This window comes from Gekko japonicus, unplaced genomic scaffold (assembly GCF_001447785.1).
Source record: "Gekko japonicus isolate JY-2015 unplaced genomic scaffold, Gekko_japonicus_V1.1 scaffold392, whole genome shotgun sequence".
NCBI lineage: Eukaryota > Metazoa > Chordata > Lepidosauria > Squamata > Gekkonidae > Gekko > Gekko japonicus.
The window spans coordinates 949,131-968,209 of NW_015174853.1; the positions used below are offsets into that span (position 1 = coordinate 949,131).

Below are 19,079 nucleotides of genomic sequence, written 5' to 3' on the forward strand. Positions count from 1 at the left end.
CTCAATGGCGCGCGGGGGAAGACCCGCAATTGGGCCTCAGCTTTTTGAATTTTCTATAATCTATGGGGATCCATGCTTATGCCTCATTCTGAACAGTGATCCTGTTATGCACCTATCACTTCAAAATAAAGTTAAACCTTTTCTACAAGTGTGTACTTCGTTGATGTGATGGGAGTCTGACATTAGTGTGTGTGACAACAGCCAAAGACTAACAAAATTTGTGGCAGGGTATGAGCTTTCGTGAGTCATTGCTCACTGCCACAAATTTTGTTGTCATCAAGGTGCTATTGGACTCTTACACTTTTCTGCTGCTACGGACAGACTAACATGGCTACCCATCTTATCTATCTACCCATAATATACGAGAAAACAGTAATTTCACATTGCAGCATCTGATGAGTATTAATGCGATCATTTTCGGTCTCAGTGATAAGAATTGTCAAAACTGGACTTACTGCCTGAATTTCTTTGAGTCTAAAACCTGGATTTGTGCTTTCTTTTTAGACTTAGTTTGTTTTAGCCCGAAGTCATCACTAGTCAAAGTAAACAAGTTGACATGTCCTCCATCATCTCCCATTAAGATATCATCTTTCACCAGCAGTTCTGTTGGATGGTAAACTGAACAAATGCAGAGCAGACAGTGTTCCATGGGTTTGATGATAAAACAAGTATCCTGTGAAACAAAAGCACTTGCTTATTGGATGCTTTTGCATTGATCCTATTTACCCTACTGACCAAAAAACCCCCCACACCTGGTTTCAAAGGCAAAAGGTCGTAGAGAAAATGAAGAATTGAAATTAGCTCAGAGATAAGTGCATGCTTAGCAAGTCTAAGGTTGCAATCCTGGGCCATATGATCACCACAACCTTAAGCTGGTTTTCTAGTTATTCGATTTCCTGATGAGAAAAGCATTTCTGTAACTTGAGAATTCTTTGCAACATCCCTTCCACCTTCTGCCTGGAATAAGGACCCAGGGATTTCCGTTCCTACTGTTTTCTGACAAAGGGAGCTTTGACTCTCAAGGACTTATACCCTGGAAATCTTGTTGGTCTTTAAGGGTGCTACTGCATTCAGATCTTGAGAATTCTCATCACTCTCACCAGACTAAATTTCCCAGGAGTCTTCGGAGGGGAGAATGGTAATTAAACTGGTATAAAACAATTATGCATTTGCAATATAGGTATACCTTTGATCATTAACTGCAGGTTTAACTGCTATTGCCAATCAATTTTTACCTTATAATCATCAGGGGTCATTTTGTAAAAAAAGAGGGGCAGGAGCTCATTAACATAACTCATTAGCATAAATTATTTGCATATGCCACATCCCCTGACATCACCGGAAGTGTGTCAAAAGGCTACACCCATCGCTCAGGCTCCACTGGACTGTTTTGGATTGCTAGCTATGGGGGGGGGGGGGTTTCTTTCCCTTTTTTGTTCTTGCTTCCTGCTATAGCAGCCCCTGACCCCTGTTTCCACTCAGTAGGGTGGTAGGGGCAAAAATGAAGGAAAAATCATCATTGTGGCAACACCATAACATCACTTCTGAGTTTGCCCCAGAAATGATACCATAGTGTTGCCACACTGCCCCTGCCATGTCTCTGCTCCTGCAGGCTCCCACCAGGTGACAGTCACTGGCTGGCAGCCCTAATTAGTATGCCTATCAATCAACATATTTTTGGAGACACAGAATCAAATTTATTTAAGAAAAACTAAAATTGCAGGGGACCTCCAAGGAACAGCATTGGGCACAATGTGAAGGGTCTTCAGTGGGAGGAGGGAATCAGGAAAACTCACACACCCCCCCAGTGGCCTTCTTTTGAAAGAAAACAACTGATTTTATTGAATGAATGATGTTTATTTGCGGTCAAAGACCATTCATCAAAATATTACTTGTTCGTTAAATACAAGCAAATTAGCTTTCAGCTCTAAAAATAAACATATAACCTTAAAATCATTAGAATGTTAAAAGGAGAAAAATTTAACAGTCCATTATATCAAAATAATTATGAGATGTTTAAAACTAAAGTACTTAAACAACTGATTAGATACAATCAAATATGTTTATGTATGCCGCTCAGTACCATATTGAAAAACACACAACTGAATGCATCATTCCAGTGTTTTCCAGGTAACATGGTAATGGAATATTCAAATCCACTATCCATTGCTACAGTATTTATTCTGGGGGGGGGGAATAACCCACATGCAAAGCAATTGGTTAATTAAAAAGAATTGTATAGCTCAGTATATCTTGAAAGTTCAGTGGCAAGGGCCATGAGATTAAAGGGAAGATTTAAATATTTTTGCACTCAATAAAAATTCATTTAGGCTGCAATCAGATGTGCCATTTGGTGCAGAGGGGAAGTGGGCTTATTTCCCTCAGTGGAAATTGACATGATGTTGCACACATCCTTTGTAGCTGCAGGCTCAGCCCATCACTGAGTGATCAAATGGCACATGCGGGCGAGTAGGGTTTTTTTTTTACCTTTTGTTTCCCATGCGCATAAATGAGGACGTGTGATCAAATGGCACATGCAGGCGAGTAGGGGTGTTTTTTTTGCCTTTTGTTTCCCATGCGCATAAATGAGGAATCGCACCTCAACATGGAGGGTTCCCCATGGAGTATGTGGTTATGCACATACTGCTAAGCAAGGAAAAAAACTGGCACCGAGTCGGGATGGAATGAGCAGACCATCCTGACAGCTTGATTACTTGAACAATCAGACAGGGGAAAGTCCGTCTGTGGCCCATCGGCAAGCATTAGGACCAGACTTTCCCCAGTGTCTTTTAACTCCACTTCCATGGCGGGGCAGCACGGGGTGCCGATGGCCGTGGGACCTTTCCCAGGTGTTGCTGTCTAATTGTGCCCTTTAGATCCATCAGGCATTTGCAACTGAGTTGGATCTAAAGGCATGTCTGACCACGGCCTTAAAAAGTTCAGAATAAACGTTCAAAACCTCCTCCTTATTCTTGCTGAACCCTTACCACTAGACAAATTACTAGGTAGGAAGGATATGCAATACTGTCAAATAGTGCTCAGGAAAGAAATATGGAAGAAGCTCAACATGGGGTTACTGCCTTAAATGGTATCCCCATATCGAATTCTTCCCCATAATGTAGGATCATATACACTATGTTGCAGTATCATCATGTTGAATGTTTTCTCACCCTCCAGCGGTACCCAGGATGTGCAGAGGTGCAAGTAGCAAAATGTGCACCACGTTGATGCCACAACATGGGGTAAGTGATCTTGCATGTTATGGTGGAGACTGGAGAAGTCAACTTAGGGATGCCAATTTTAAAGTAGTCCTGTATCAGACAGAGAATGTAGTTCTGTCCTCATGCAGGAGGCTCAAGAAGTCCAGGTACTCTAGCTGTCCTGGGTAGGTGACTCCTATTTGCAGAGATGTGCTTTAGCTCCATCATTTTTGGGATAGTCCGCTGTAATACACACTGCATGGGACTGCACTGGTAATGTGTTTGCATTGCTATGGACTTTTACTACCGAACACAACAAGTATTCACATCTTCACTAACATTGTGGTCTTGTTTTATGAGATCCTACAGCTATATTGCCCAGGTTTCTATGTCTTTATGCTCTGAAGAGATACTTCCTATACACCATCTGATTTCAGAATTCTCTCATCAGCTCTTTACCAGCTATGTTATTAAAATGCAACATATTCAATAGTGTATAACCTAATTTTTCCTTCTGCATAGCCTTTCACTACAAATGCCAGAACCTACTCAGTTAAACAGCTAGAAACATCAGCGTGACTCAACACAGTACCAGAATACTCCCTTGTGATTTGTAATCCCAGACGATGATGGTCCTTTCAGTCACAGCTACAACACGCTTGAGCTGATACAGGTAATCACATCCATTGATCCATGGACTATCCTGATGAAAGAGAAACATTGGCAAAATCGTTTGCTTTGCTTGTTTGCTAGGAAATCTGTTCTTCCTTAATTGATGTCTGAAGATGGTTATATCAATTTGATTAATACAAATGGAGAGGAAGACTGGAGGCAGTAATTAAAGTATTCAGCACAGACATGAAACTCTAGCTTGCTTGGCAGTTGTAATCTCAGCCGTGGAGGTATATGTGTGTGGCAGTGTGTATACATATTTGATTAATAATTTATATAGAACTTTCTAAGATTTATTACATCTGGACCTGACTTCTTCCATGGATAGGTTTAGCTCACAACAACATAGTGAGGTGGATGTGACCAAACTAGACATGACAATCACATTTGCTTGTTTGTTTTTACCCTGAATCTGTGTAAATGGTGAATTTGGAGGGAACACAAGGACACAAGAAGTGTACTCACAGACATTCTGATCCTGCATTGCCTCCTAACTCTGCATGTACTTGTGCTTGGGTACTTGTTTTTAAACGCACACATGAAATTGCCCGTGTTGGGGTTGCCAGGTCCCCACCAGTGTTCCCTCTAAGCTGAGTTAGTGTGAGCTAGCTCACAGTTTTTTAGCCTCCGGCTCACAGATTTTTCTCTTAGCTCAGGAAGGATGGCTCCCGAGCAGACTAATTTATGCAGGAGCCATATTGCTCGCTCACAGCTTTAATGCCAGTAGCTCACAAAGTAGAATTTCTGCTCACAAGACTCCACAGCTTAGAGGGAACATCTCCCCACTGGCCACTGGTGGGGGTGGAGGGGTAGGGTTGCCAGATCCAGGTTGGGAAATTCCTGGAGCTTGGGGGATGGAGCCTGGGGAGGACAGGGACCTCAGTGGGGTACAATGTCCAAAGCATCCTTTTCTCCAGGAGAACTGATCTCAGTAGTCTGGAGATGAGCTGTAATTCTGGAGGATCCCCAGGTCTCATCTGGAGGCTGGCATCCCTACCTCATATTGAGCTTACTGGCAGTGGCTTTCCAGGGTTTCAGATCTTTCACATCACCTACTACCTGCTCCTTGCAACTAGAGATGCCACAGACTGATCCTGGGTTCTTCTGCACACAAAGCAGATCAGCTTTCACTAAGCCACAGCTCCTCTCCCATTAGTAAGATTGACCCCCAATGGTGTTGGTAAGGAAATGAGGGAAATAGGGACAGTCCTTTCTAAGTAGATACTACATTGGTTTGGGCCCCTGAAATATGATTAGATTAGTTTTGCTTAATACATTTTAATGTACTATTTTTATTAATTTTATTTAGTTTTAATGTAAGACATAGCAGATTATGGAGAGGAAGAATGCAAATCATGAAAATTCTTTATAAAACCCCCATTTTCCACTTGCCAGGTTCAAGTGTGGCAGATATGCTGCTATTTGAGGAGTCCTAAGGGACACGTTTCATTACTAAAGCTCACCTATCTATACATGAAGGGAGTCTGAGGCAGTGGCATCCTGAGGCAATAGTAGACTACACCAGTTCAGATTGTAGGTGAGGATTTTTGTATGCTGCCCTGTGTGTAATTTCCCTGTGAATAAAAATCTGGCAGGTCAGGGAGAAAAAAAAATCTATTTCAGACCAAAACTGTGAGAACTCCCTGTGGCAATCATCTTTAAAAGTCCTGCCTCCCCTTTAGGGTTCTGAACCAATCCTTGTGATTCAGGCCTCATACAAATCCAAGGGATTGTCATACAATCAGAGCCCATGGGACTCCACTGGATGGGAGCAGATGAATCAACCTTGGGTTAAGAAGAGTGTGGTGGGGGGACAGTTTTTCCCCTTTCCCTTCTGGTTTTGAAAGGGAGCATCAGCTTAGACAGGCTTTTATTTGGCTTTTAGTAAGGAAAAACAGTTAACGGAAATATATTTTTTATTGATTAAAAATTCTTACTACAAAGTATCATATCTAACTTTGAAAATAAATATATAAACAATACTTGAACAATATTAAGTATTTTAACAATGTTAAACACAACAAAACTTTTAAACATTTCTACAAATTAGAATAAAAGTTTCTACAAATTACAATAGATACATTAGTTACAACAATGCAACCTATAAAATAGATTTCACAATTATAACTACTATGTTACATGAATTTGCAGGTACGTTAGGTAAAGAGAATTCAATCAATCAATTTATTTGGCTCACATGACCAATGGTCTCAAGCACAGAATACAGCAAACATGTAAAATATCAATATAAGAGTTTAAAACTGTTAACATTTCAAATCCAATTAAAATATAAACTGTATAAAGGTTTAAAATACAAAACTATAAGACATTTCAGTCATAAAATTGAAAAAATTGAAAAAACAATTAGAAACAAAAAGTGCACACCTCCTCTTAGCAGCAATTATTTACGCTTCAATGCTATTATAATAGCTAAGTATTTTGCTACTGAAGTGGTGATTGTCGGGTCAGCATCTGTCAGCAAATAAGAGATGGCTCCAGTGGAAGATGGTATTTAGATAAAATTGGATATACCCAATATGACCTAAGAGTTAACCAATGAGAACAAAACAAAAGGAGATGTGTCAGCGTCTCAATCTCACCAGAACCTGCTGAAGTAACCTTTCTGGAGAAAGGGGAATCATATCTGCCTTCAGGGTTTATTTACTTTACTTTGAGAGCTAGTTTTACTTCATGTACTGAAGCCATCCACACCTACCTATTAGATACATTATCTTCTGTTAAACCAACCTTTGTTTGTTGTGTATGTAGTGTAATGGAATGGAATGAATGTACTGAGCTTGAAATCTGAAAGGTATTGTAAACCGACCTATCAGAACAAAAGGAGTTCTGGAGGGAAGCAAAGTAATTGGTCTTTATGTACAGTTTCTGATTGGACCTTAGCTGACATGTGGGCATGGCTTGCCAAGCCTGGACTGTTTAAAAAGGAGCCTGTTGCTCCATTGATTTGTCTCATTCTGTTCTTCTGACTACGTGTTCAATAAAGCTGTTATCACTGTTCACCTGCTGCCTCGAGTCTCGTATCTAACATTGTCCATCTCTGACCTTGGTCTAACAGATTTCCAAATAAGAAACCTTTAGGAAGTGCGTAGCTTACCCTATACCAATCCTTTATTCAAAGCTTGTGCCCCTCCTTTATAATTTGGTTGTGGGCAGTTGGCGTATAAAGAATCTAAAGGAGAGGCCAAAGTAGGGGGAGACTGGACATTCTTCAGTTCAAAAGACAGTCGACTTACAGCCCCCCCTCACCCTTTCCAAACTGCCTTTGTATTCTGTTTTGGTATCTGGTTGCTAATGGATTTTTTTCTGTCATTTCAGACAGACCCATTTTAGTAACCAGCTGCTAGTGGAATCTATTTACCTGGTCATACAAACCCACTTGCGTCAGTTTAGCAAAGCACGGTTGAGATGCTTTTGAGGAAAACTGCTTTTTTCTGTTTTCAACACCTTTGTGTGTTGATCACTGTGGTGTGCTGTTTAAAATGTCCATACAGCTTCCCACAATGCCACTTTCCCCCGCACTTTTCCACCACGTGATCTTCTTCTGACTTTATTCTAAGGTGAGTGCTATAGCACTAAACCGCTATCGCCACCAGTGTTCCCTCTAAGCTGAGTTAGTGTGAGCTAGCTCACAGTTTTTTAGCCTCCGGCTCACACATTTTTGTCCTAGCTCAGGCAGGATGGCTCCAGAGCAGACTAATTTATGCAGTAGTCAAATTGCTTGCTCACAACTTTAATGCCAGTAGCTCACAAAAAAGAATTCTTGCTCACAAGACTCCACAGCTTAGAGGGAACATTGATCACCACACTATTGAGATGCATTGACTCCATGCATCTCACCTTAGAATGTTTTTAAAAGTCTGAGGAAGATTGCATGGTGAAAAAGGATGGGGGAAAAGTGGCACTGTTTGAAATGACCATAGCACTTCATAGCACTTTAGACCATAGCTAGTTAACGGAAGGAAATTCACTGTATGAACTGTATGATCTCTGTATTGCTTTACTCGAAATCAAGCCAACAATAAATAACATCCGGTTTAGAATGATAATGTGAAAAGGGCCACTCTTTCTCACCCCATAGCCACCACACATCCCCATATGCAAGATGTGATAGGACAGACCACCCTACTACCTTATTCTGATATATGATCAGGCCCTTACGCCAGAATAGAATACTATGGTAATAAATCCAGTTCAGATAGTATTTATAGTTTAAACAGGTCCAGTTTGAAATTTTTGAATGTCCTTTGAATGGTCATGAGTGTCATTTGGAGAAATTCAAAGCATGGTGCTGCTTAAAGCTGAATTTTTTATTTAACACAACACATTCTGAAAAGTCAGTCTGAGCAAGTAAGTGAGTTAGAAACTGAAACATCAGGTGTTTCAAATGTATTACATTTTTGCAGTCAGCACAAGTGGTTCACATAGTGTAAGTAGTTTATAATGGAATCCACTCAAAATTTCTGTGCATCAATAAAACTGGAAATTAATTTCACATCTGTATGCTTTATGTTACACAAAGAGAAAGTACAGCATTTTGAAAAGGTAGTATACAGGATTCTAAATCAAAATTTAAGAGAGAACTCCTATGGCTGGCAGAGTGCCCAGAATCTCTTTCTAGCCTGTCATGGAAGACTTAACTAAGGGAAGCAGATGCAGTGACATAACTTGTCCAAATGAATATAGTGAGAACCAGGCAAGCCTGCCATGGGAAAAATGTTTTTAATAAGAACAATGCTCCAATCATTTGATCACCTGGGAAATACAATCAGAACAGAAAATAAAGCCTGGAAGTCAAGATAAGACAACAGAACTCATCCTAATATACTGATTTATTCCCCACTGTTGTGCCAACTGCAGCTGTTAGAGATCACTGAATTTAATGCCTAACTAGCAAGTCAGACTCGCTCAAAATAGAACTTGGCAGCTGTTGGTCCCCAGGTAAGTGACGCACAAAATCTGCATCCAACTGTTCTCCATGTAGATATAGTGCTGATGTTATTCAGCCTCTCAGAACAGCACACACACACACCTCTTTCTTCTCATGTCAATTAATTCCTACTGGGATTGTCAGCACAGCAGTAACTATTTGTGATGGTTTGAGATGCATTAAGTGAGACTGAGTAGGAAAAACTGTTCTAAAATGGGATATATGCCACAGCTCACAGAAGCTTCACCATAGCCAAGAAAAGGTCAATGGCAGACTAATAAGCAATACAAAATGTGCTGGCAGGGAGGACCTGACCTCTTATGGCAGGAACAAAGAATCAGATAATATGTTGTGTCCAGTGTTCCCTCTAAGCTGAGGAATATGTTGTGTCTCATTTCAGAGTATTTTGTTAACAAACAGAAGTACAGCTGTAGCACTAAATCTATTAAAAGCCTTTTAGAGCTCTGTATCTAGGAACCTGCAGTTTTTCCTTTAAAGGGCCATGAAAGAGACAACTTTTTTAGATTTGGAAGATGATGACAAAAAGAAAAAAAAATCCACAGTGGTGCACTGCAAACAAATAGTTTTTAAAAGATCCCAACACATTTCAAAGCCTCAGCTTTCCTCAGGAGAATAACAGGCAGGCAGCTGCAGAGTAGGGTAGAGCAAGGACTGGGCATACCCTGGAAGGCAGAACATAGTTACGACAGCAACAGACATTTGGGCACCATTCCTAGGAAAAGAGGCAGCGGCACAGAAAGAGCACAGCGTGGCCTTTGACAGCCAAGGGAGGCAGCCAGCCAGCCATATAACAAAATGTTTTGATAGTTATTTAGCAGTAACAGTAGGGTTGCCAGGCTGGCAACTAGTGGGAGAGGAAGGAGGGGGGATGGGGGGGATGATGTTGCACATATGGCATAAGTTCTGGCAAATACCCAGAAGTGATGTCACTGCTCCCATGTGATGCTCTAGGATTCACCCAAAACTATGGCACAGGGTATCCACAAAAAATGATGTTGTGCTGTTGATGCAATGCTGATGTTCTGAGCAACTTTACTGGGCTAAAACAAATAAAATGAATCTCAATGGGGATAAATGTAAAGTTCTGTATTTAGGTAGGAAAAACGAAATGCATAATTACAGGATGGGGGAGACCTGTCTTGGCAGTAGTACGCGCGAAAAGAATCTAGGATTTGCAGGGTGCTTTTAAACGCTGCTGGTGGGATTGCCCTATATCTCTACATTTTGGACAACTATTTTAAAGGCTGTGGAAAAATATTTATGCCCAGAGTCAGTTCTCTCAATTATTGGCCTACCCTCAATTTATCAAAATATAAATCAGAATTAACATCTCTTTTTTTTTGATAGTGGCAAAAACTCTTATTGCACAAAATTGGAAATCTAAAAAAATTCCTACTGTATAGCGATGGTGTAATGATTTCATGTTTAACTGTGTGTGTGTGGCTTTAAAAGTTTGGTTTGCATGGCTGTGATGGTAATCTAGAGTGCTGGAATCAGGCAAGTGATATGATTGGTGAGTGACCGAGAGGGGGAGGGGTTTTGGAATGGATGCTGTGTGGAGGATTTGAATGTCTATCAAGAGGGTCAGTTAGATATGACAGTTGATGAAGATCAGTTAAGTTCTGATTTCTGTGAGAGAAGCAGAAGTTCTGTGTATGAGAGGAGTGAGACCCATCCCTGTGTGGGATGAGTTTAGTTCTGGGGTCTGAAGGAGAGACCTTCTTGTGTGTGATATGAGAGTTAAGTGCTGTGTCTGAAAGAAAGTGACAAGCAGTTCTGTGTTGAAACAGTTATAAGCTGAAGCTGAGTTTCTAGGAAACAGTAAAGATTATATGGACATGAAGGAAAAAGCGTTACAAATTTACCTAAGGAAAAATCCCTGTCAGTAGGGAGCAGACTGTGTGTTATACCTACTTTACTAGTTACATGGTTCTACCCTCGTATGTATGCTTTCTTTAAATAAATCCTATTTCATTCAAGTATACCAGCTCTGGAAAGAATCCTTCTTCAGACCACATAGTTCCTCGAAAGCTTAAACCCTCGATATACCTACCCAGTGATAGATATTATATTATAAAGGTTTGGAAAGCCTTAAATTTCCTGGTGGCAGCCGGAATACCCAGTAAAATAAAATAAAAAGGAACACTTTTAAAGGGAAACCAGACCTCCCCAGTTAAGGGGTCGTCACAGATGGTTTTTAAAGATTTGAGATATAGCAATTATGGATAAATTGGCAATGCAGATAACCATTGCAGAACTGCTACCTAAATGAAATAACTTTCTGGAAAAATGGTTTCCTTTCTTTGATTATGTAACACTACACCCTAATAAGAAATGTAGACTTTAAATTTTATTGATTATATAATATCAAATTTAGTATAGTAAGTTGTAAAGGTGTATAATTTCTTGTTATAGTTGTATGTTGAACTATCTATGATTGTTGTTGTATTTATTTTTTAATGTTGATTGTTGATAAAAAATAATTGAAAAATTAAGTTAAAAAAATAAAGAAAAGGATCTAGGGGTCTTAGTAGACCATACACTGAACATAAGCCAGCAGCGTGATGCGGTAGCTAAAAAGGCAAATGTGATTTTGGGCTGTATCAACAGAAGTGTAGTGTCCAGATTCCACGAACTGAAACAGGCTTCCTTGGGAGGTGGTGGGCTCTCCTTCTTTGGAGGTTTTCAAACAGAGGCTGGATGGCCATCTGACAGCAATGCTGATTCTGTCAGAGGGAGGGCAGGAAGGGTTGCACCAGTGCTTAGTTCTTGCAGCCCCTTTTTACACACCAAGGGATATGCTGATCGGCACTTTGGGGTCAGGAAGCAATTTTTCTCCAGGCCAGCTTGGCTGGAGATCCTGGAGATTTTTTGTCATCTTCTGTGTGTGGAATAGCGGTCACTGGGGATGTGGGGGGGAGGTAGTTGTGAATTTCCTGCATTGTGCAGGGGGTTGGACTAGATGACCCTGGAGGTACCTTCCAACTCTATGATTTTATTATTCTATGATTCTATGATCATACAAAACACCCTATGGACCCTGTTCACAAATCACACTGAACACACGTACAACTGGTGTACAGTGTACATTTTCTTTTTGTTTATGTTATGCACTGAGTAATTGTCATATCGCATTGAATGCATGTACAGTTGAATTTATTTACCCAAATTTATCCAGGTACTGCTCTCTGTGTTTGCTCTTTCTTACAAATGGATGTATGCACATATTGCAGGCTGTAAATACATTCACTGCAATGTGAACAGGGTTTATGATGATTGGTGAGAAGGAGAGCAGTTCCTGAGCGCCCTTGTTTCTGATTCTTTTTCCTCTCTTGCCTGAGAAGACTCAACAAAAGGAAACTCACTGGCCCCCACTATGTCTGCCAGTGTTTGCAGCAGTACAATGTTATGATGGTTCCTCGAATTGGTTCAGTTCTCCCACTCTAAAGGTTTGTCAAGGTTAACTCTCCCTTGACGGGGGCAGGGGGGGCATTTGTGTTAAATAGTGGGTTCCATAGATGAATAGACCCCCAAGTCTAGTGATCAGCTCTACTTTATTAGTGATTTCAGCAAGAACAAGACTAAGACTCCAGGACCGCAACCCTGTTAAATAGCATACAATTGCCACACCCCAAACACACCCCACTCCTGACGACAGGCTATTTAAATAACATTGCTACTTCACTGTTTCTCTCCAGGATCCTCCTGAGCTATTGTTCTATGCTCCAAGCTCAGCCAGTCTCTGGTAGAAATGCTCCTGTACTTTACCATTCCAAATACATAACAATTTGGGTCTGAGGGGCATGCAGAGTAGTGGGAAGAGGTCGCTCCTGGAAAGGCTGTCTGTGCCTGCTTCCCCTTGCTATTGGTCCCAACCACAGGTTTAAAAAACAGCTTCAAAAAAAAAAAGGAGATCATTCCAGTGCTTCAACCACAGGTTTAAAAAACAGCTTTCAAAAAAAAAGGAGATCATTCCAGTGCTTCAGCTGTTAATTGCCAAATAAAATCTGTTACCTTAGAAAGCTTCACTTTGTACTCAAAATATACAAATTAAACCAGGCACTTTTTACACAAAGTCAGACCTGTTCTCCAGGCATGTGAACTTTAATACAGAACATTTTACTTTGTTAAACCAGAGTCTGAAGCCAAGCAGTACGGATGCTTTTTGTCGCACCCGTCCTTGGATGCCACGCCTCTCCCCGCTGGACCATGGGCTGGAAACGTGTTCGTGGCGGTTCCGTCATGAGCCTCAGATATGGGGGCTTCCCTTCTGGGTTCCGTCACCCGGTGCAGGGTAGGTGTACCCCTCGGAATTCAGGTCTTACTGGGCTGCGAAGTCTCTCTCTCTCTCCGAGCCACGTTGCCTGCAACCTTTCCTCTGCTTCCTCCTCCCCAGCTCTGGCATCCTCTCCCCCTTTTATTACCTTTTTCTAGCCCATGCTCCTCCGTTCTCCCCACCCCGCATCCCTGAGTGGTTCCTCCGGCTGCCCATCCGGGGTCATCCCTCTCCACTGGCTAGGCCAGCGACTCCCTTTGCCCCAAGCCCCGCCTTCTCCCCTGGGCTTCAGCATCCCTCCAGGTCTGGGCGTGGCTCTGCTCCAGCAGCCTTGGGGCTGGATTCTGTGTCCCTGCACTTTCCCCCTCCAGACTTGGTACGACTTCCATTGGTTCCATGGCTTCTTCCCCAACTTGGGGTGGCCGGTATCACAGACGGGTGCATTCTGATGGCTCCTTCCTCTCCCTGGCTTCACGAGGTGGGTGTGGGTAGGATCCTAGTGGGACCCCTCTGATGACTGGGCACATCCGGGCCATGCCTTCTTCTCCCCAACACCATCAGGTAGGGGTGGGTCAAGTTCTGGTGGCACCTTCATTCCTGCAGTTCCGGCGTCCACCTCAGGGGTCCTTGGTGGGGGGCCTGTCCCTTCCTCCATGCTCCTGGCTCTGGGTCCCGGTGAGGTGGTCTGCTCCTTGGTGGGGGAGGGTGCACTGTGGGGTTCCCTTCCATTGCATGGTGGGCGTCGGCATCAGGGTTGGCCTTGCATCACTTGGCAGCCGAGTTCCCCCCGGTCCACTGCTCTTCGGGGTGGGGGGCCTCATCGGGGGATGGAGGACCCAGTCCCGAGTCAGGACACTTTTACAGCAGTGGGATTAGATCAAGCAGCTTATTTACCCAATAGGTACCAGACTATATGATTTGATAAACCATTGAGCTTGCCTTTCCAACAACTTTTTATCCAATTTCTTAGCTTTCTCAATAATGCCCAAAAGCTGTGTGAGCATTCATTCCAGTGTTTAAATAATGGCCCTCCTGTATTCTTTTTGTTCAGTTTCATAGATATTCTCCATGTGTTTTTCAAGGCTTCTTACTGTTTCCCCAAGCTGGAGTTTATTGCAGGAACATCCAATTGCATGGACTACAAAGGTAGTATGACACTATAGGGTCTAACACATGACAACAGCAGCCCAAACCTACATAACCCCTACATTCATCTTCTCAGGTCCAGCTTTGGGTGCCCCCTCCTTCTGACATCAGGCTGGTGAAAATGTGAAAGAGGGTCTTGTCCATCGTGGTGCCAAAATTATAGAACAGCCTCCCCAGGGATACTCTCCTGTCTCCTAGAATACATGAAGCTGTAAACTGAATCAGGCCATTGGTTCATCAAAGTCAGTATGGTCAACTCAGACTGCTAGTAGCTCTCTGGGGTTTGTCTTTCATATCACCTGGGGTCTTTCATATCACCTACTGCTTGTTTTGTTTAACTGGGTATACGAGAGAGGGTCCTTTCAATTGCAACTCTACAATTAAGGAATGGCCTCACCGGGGAAGCAATTGAAGATGGTGTTATTTAGATGGTGAATTTAGAAGGCAATTGAAGATGGTGTTATTTGGTTAAGTTTAGTAACAGTTCTGAGTTGTGATTTTAAATTTTGTTTTTTATGCTTTTAAGGTATTTTAGGTATTCTATGTTGTAAGCTGCCTTGAGCTCTGTAAGGAATAGAGGTGGCTAATAAAAAATGTAAGTAAAATAAACTGAAGATGCCAGGGATTGAACCTAATAGCTTCTGAATGCCAAGCAGATGCTCTACCACTGAACCATGCCCCCTTCCCCTTCTGTTATGGCCCTCCACCATTTGCTGAAAACTTCTTTTGTTTTAGCATTTCCTCGGTGACCTGTCTGCCCTGCCCTATGTTTTAATTTCTGGTTGTGTTTTTATATATTTATTTTATTTTGGTTTTGCTTTTAATTCTCAGCCACCTTGGTGTCCCTGATTGGGCAGAAAGGTGGGATATAATTTCTTGTAATTAAATAACAATAATAACAATCCAGGGTGGATACAATCAAACTTCAGTTTTCAAGTTATTTCCTAAACATAGTGGCTTGGAAAGCAATCCCTTCTTTTCTATTCTACTATCAAAGCATCTACTTGTATATTCTGGTTGAATCAAATATCACCATCAAATTGGATTTGATGTTAATGTTCCTTGTATGTGTCCAAGTTAGAATACTTTCCTCTTGCCAAATGACAAACATGCCAACAATGTATCTCAACTAACATTTAATGCCTTTGGCATAAGGATTAGTCAGAGACTAAATATATAAGTCCTCAAATTGATCCACAAACAAATTGGCACTCAGAGGCCATGGAAGAAGCTGTTGCAACTTCATTTGTTTTCCAAAAACATTAACACTGAAAATAAGGAGTTCTGACTACCATCTCAGCCATGAAATATTACCACCACACTTATACTTTGTTTCAGTTCTGTTTTCAGGTTTCTGGCTGGTTCCAGATTTCTGCAATACAAATCCTATTGTATTGTTTATTGGATGTTTTATTCTGTTAATTCTATTGACTTACTCTGTGTAATCTGCCTTGAGCCCCCATGAGAAAGCCAGACTATAAATAATGCAAACAAACAAATGCATAATCACTCGGTCATCTCCAAACATTATCTCTGATATCCTCAGCTATTCCTAGTGCTTAACATTAGGGAATGCTTTTGTACAATGATGTTACATCAAGCATGAACAAAACACAATCCAAACCACCATCACACACCTCTTTAATTTTATACTTTAAAATGTGTTGAATCTTTTAGGTACAGTTTTCTTTTAGACCACAAAAAGAAACAATTTCTCTTTCAAAACAGGCTTCAAAGCAGAATTGTACCTATACATTATCATCTTTGCTTGTCAAGAAAAAAACTCCATGAGGATGTATACAGGGGAGCGTGGGACTGGTGTTCAGAACAAAATCATATTTGTTCTTGCTTATATAGCCCCTACTGAAACATTCTCCCGGCAAACTTAATGGTAACGATCTCACACATAAGGTCATAGTCACATTTACGGTAAAAGCTTTGTTATCAGGCACTCGAACATCCAGAAGGCTCAGTTAAGTAATATTGCCCAGAGGACAAGCCCCTCCACATCAGTCACTGCCACAATGCAACTTTGAGCACATGAGCATCCCATTCCTACCTCTCTAGGCAGCCATCTTGATGTCTCCAGCTGGTGCTCAGTTCCTGATAGCTTGGTCTGCCAGCTGATGTCATCCTCAGGTGCTTCCTTTCCCCTTAGTTTGCCTTGAGCTGCCTGCCTGCTATGTAAGACGGCTCTGTGGCTTGGGAGGAGCAGAGTCCCACCAGGTATTGGTGCAGTTCCCATGGTGGTCCCAATGGGATGGGGCTTGGTGGATACAGATTTCTCTGGCTGGAGCAGGGGTCATTTCATAGAAAAAGAGGTGCAGGAGCTCATTAGCATAACTTATTTGCATATGTCACACCCCCTGACATCACTGGAAGTGTGTCAGAAGGCAACACCCACAGCTCAAGCTTCACAGGACTGTTTTGGATTGCTAGCTATTGGGGGGGGGGAGAACGTGCAGATCTGTCCTCACAGAGGAGGGTGAGCTTGTACCTGATTAAACCTTGGTTTTAAAGGTGCCACTGGACTGTTTTGGGCTGGGGGATGGGGGGAGCTCTGCAACTTACCTGGCTGCTTCTTGCTCTGACTGAGGGATGCTGGGAGCAAGGGGTGGGGCTTGTTGCATGTGCCCGCCCCCTGGGCTCTTTACTGCCGGAGCTCCGCTCCTGTGCGCTCCTGCAGGAAATGACCCCTGGGCTGGAGGATGAGGCAGAGCAATGAGCCCGATTCTCCAGCACTTCTGATCAACTAGCAACCCCCCCATTCCCCATGAGTGCCTGATAACAAAGCTTGTACTGTATTATGATTCAATTGCCTCCTTACTTCACTCACAGCATCAAGTCTATTGTGTGAACAACAAACTAAGGTGCAATATTTTTTAAAATTGTAATAATTGCAATTGCAGAGGGTGTAACTCTGCTTAGGGTGGAACTATTGGCTTTTCCAAATTTATTCGTCCATTAGTCCTGAAACAACAAATCAGATAACAGCTGTTGTATTCAACTCATAGTTTCTTCAATAGCCTTTCCCTCTCCAGTTATGCATATATTTAGTAATGTCTGTCCTGACCCATTACTGAGGAGAAGGAACCAATGACGATTCCCTGCTCATTAATCTTACTGGTCCTTGGTATCAATTTTGTCCAATTAACGGCAAATTAAAATATTCTCTTCTCGTTTAAGGACAACAGTCTTCCCAGTCTTGATTCTGGCCTCTATTGGGAAAAAATGTCCTTGTTGACTGATTAGCATCTTGTTTTCTTTCAAAATGAAGCAGGATCCTAATGACATGCTCTGTTACTGTCATCTGCTAAAGTTTGCCATACTGTTTCCTCCATGCTGCATTGATTCGTCAGGGACTCCTCCTCCATGAGATCTCATATTTTTCTTGATCCATCAAATGTAGATCTGATTAACATCATCACAGTGTTTTCAACCCCTCATTAAAAAAAAAAAGCCTTCTGGTTCACCCTGAAACGATTTCGTTTCCTTTACTATTCATGACAGTGTGCCGTCCACTTCCCCGAAGCCATTCTTCTGTTTCAGAGCCTTGATCTTGTTTTCCAGTTGAGCCCTTCACATTTCCAGCTTCTTTACTGGACTGTCCAAAGTCACAATCATTGTTTAATGACTAAATGTAGCACTAAATACATTTTTTTTCATCTTGCTAAAACATTCCAAACTCTTTGTTAATCCACATTCCTGTTAATACACATTTCAGAAAATCATTGTGAAGGAAGATGCAGCTCTGTCCTTGTTTTCCCCTTCTCTAATCCTTGTTTTTCTCTTCTGCAAATGTATCTCAGAACTCTCGGTCTGGGGCAAGTGATGCTCTGTATTCTTGGTGCTTGGGGGGTGGGCAAAAGTGGGAGGGCTTCTAGTGTCCTGGCCCCGCTGCTGGACCTCCTGATGGCACCTGGTATTTTTGGCCACTGTATGACAGAGTGTTGGACTGGATGGGCCATTGGCCTGATCCAACATTGGCTTCTCTTATGTTCTTATGTATCATATACTCCCAGTTGTCTAAAGTAGTAGATGAGGCTGATAGACGTTAGAAGGATTCTCCAGCTGCTTAGCTATATATTCAGGAGTGTTAACTGCAAAAAAATATCCTTATTTAAAGCTTACAGTCCCAAACCGTGTGTGCTAAAGCAATGACACAAACATGACACAAAAATAAATGACATGAGATAAATGTAACAATAAAAAGGAAAAACAATATTCAAAGACATGCAAATCAGTTTACACACACACACACAAGTTTGAACCATGTGCTTTGCTATGGTATTAAACTACCTTAAATCCAGTTCTAATACTTCTGGGGTCTAGGATGGGCTTTTTGGTTTTTTGAATTGGTCTTGAAATATAATAGCATAATATCCGAGCTTCACAAAGGTGTTTGAATAACACAAAGTGTTTTGATGGAGAAAAGCGATGAAGTGAATTTCGAAGTATAACATTTGATGAAGGAATTACAAAGGAGAAGATAGTAGTGTAAAAAATGAAGTGAGAAATAAGTGCAACTCCCCCCCCCCAATATCAGGTGCTAGGATCACCAGTCTGCTGGGTGAGCCAGCTCCCACCAAAACTCCAATCCGAACAGTTTCCACAACAAGCCTTCTTCAGCCGTCAGGAGAAGATCATTGGAGTGGCAGCTGCGGCCGTTTGCCTGCCAACCCCTCTTCAGCCCTCCGGAGAGCCTTGCAGATGGCTGTGGTTCTTTGTTTAAAATGTTCCCCCATCAGGTTTCATTGAGCTGTAGTTCCAGAGAGGGGCCTGCAGGGGTATCACTCACTGGGTTGAATGGGGCTTT

The 19,079-nt window shown here is 41.9% G+C and overlaps 1 protein-coding gene across 1 annotated transcript in view; it reads right to left on the bottom strand.

Moving 5' to 3' along the window:
- WDR64 (WD repeat domain 64) overlaps positions 1-19,079 on the bottom strand; it is a gene marked incomplete at its 3' end in the record, with an annotated part of 128,473 nt that overhangs the window by 67,199 nt on the left and 42,195 nt on the right. The window contains exons 6-7 of the mRNA XM_015424565.1: positions 3,793-3,903; positions 456-673 (exon numbers count right to left, since the gene is read on the bottom strand). Of these exons, the coding sequence (XP_015280051.1) occupies positions 456-673; positions 3,793-3,903 (329 nt within the window). The remainder of the gene's footprint in view (positions 1-455; positions 674-3,792; positions 3,904-19,079) is intronic.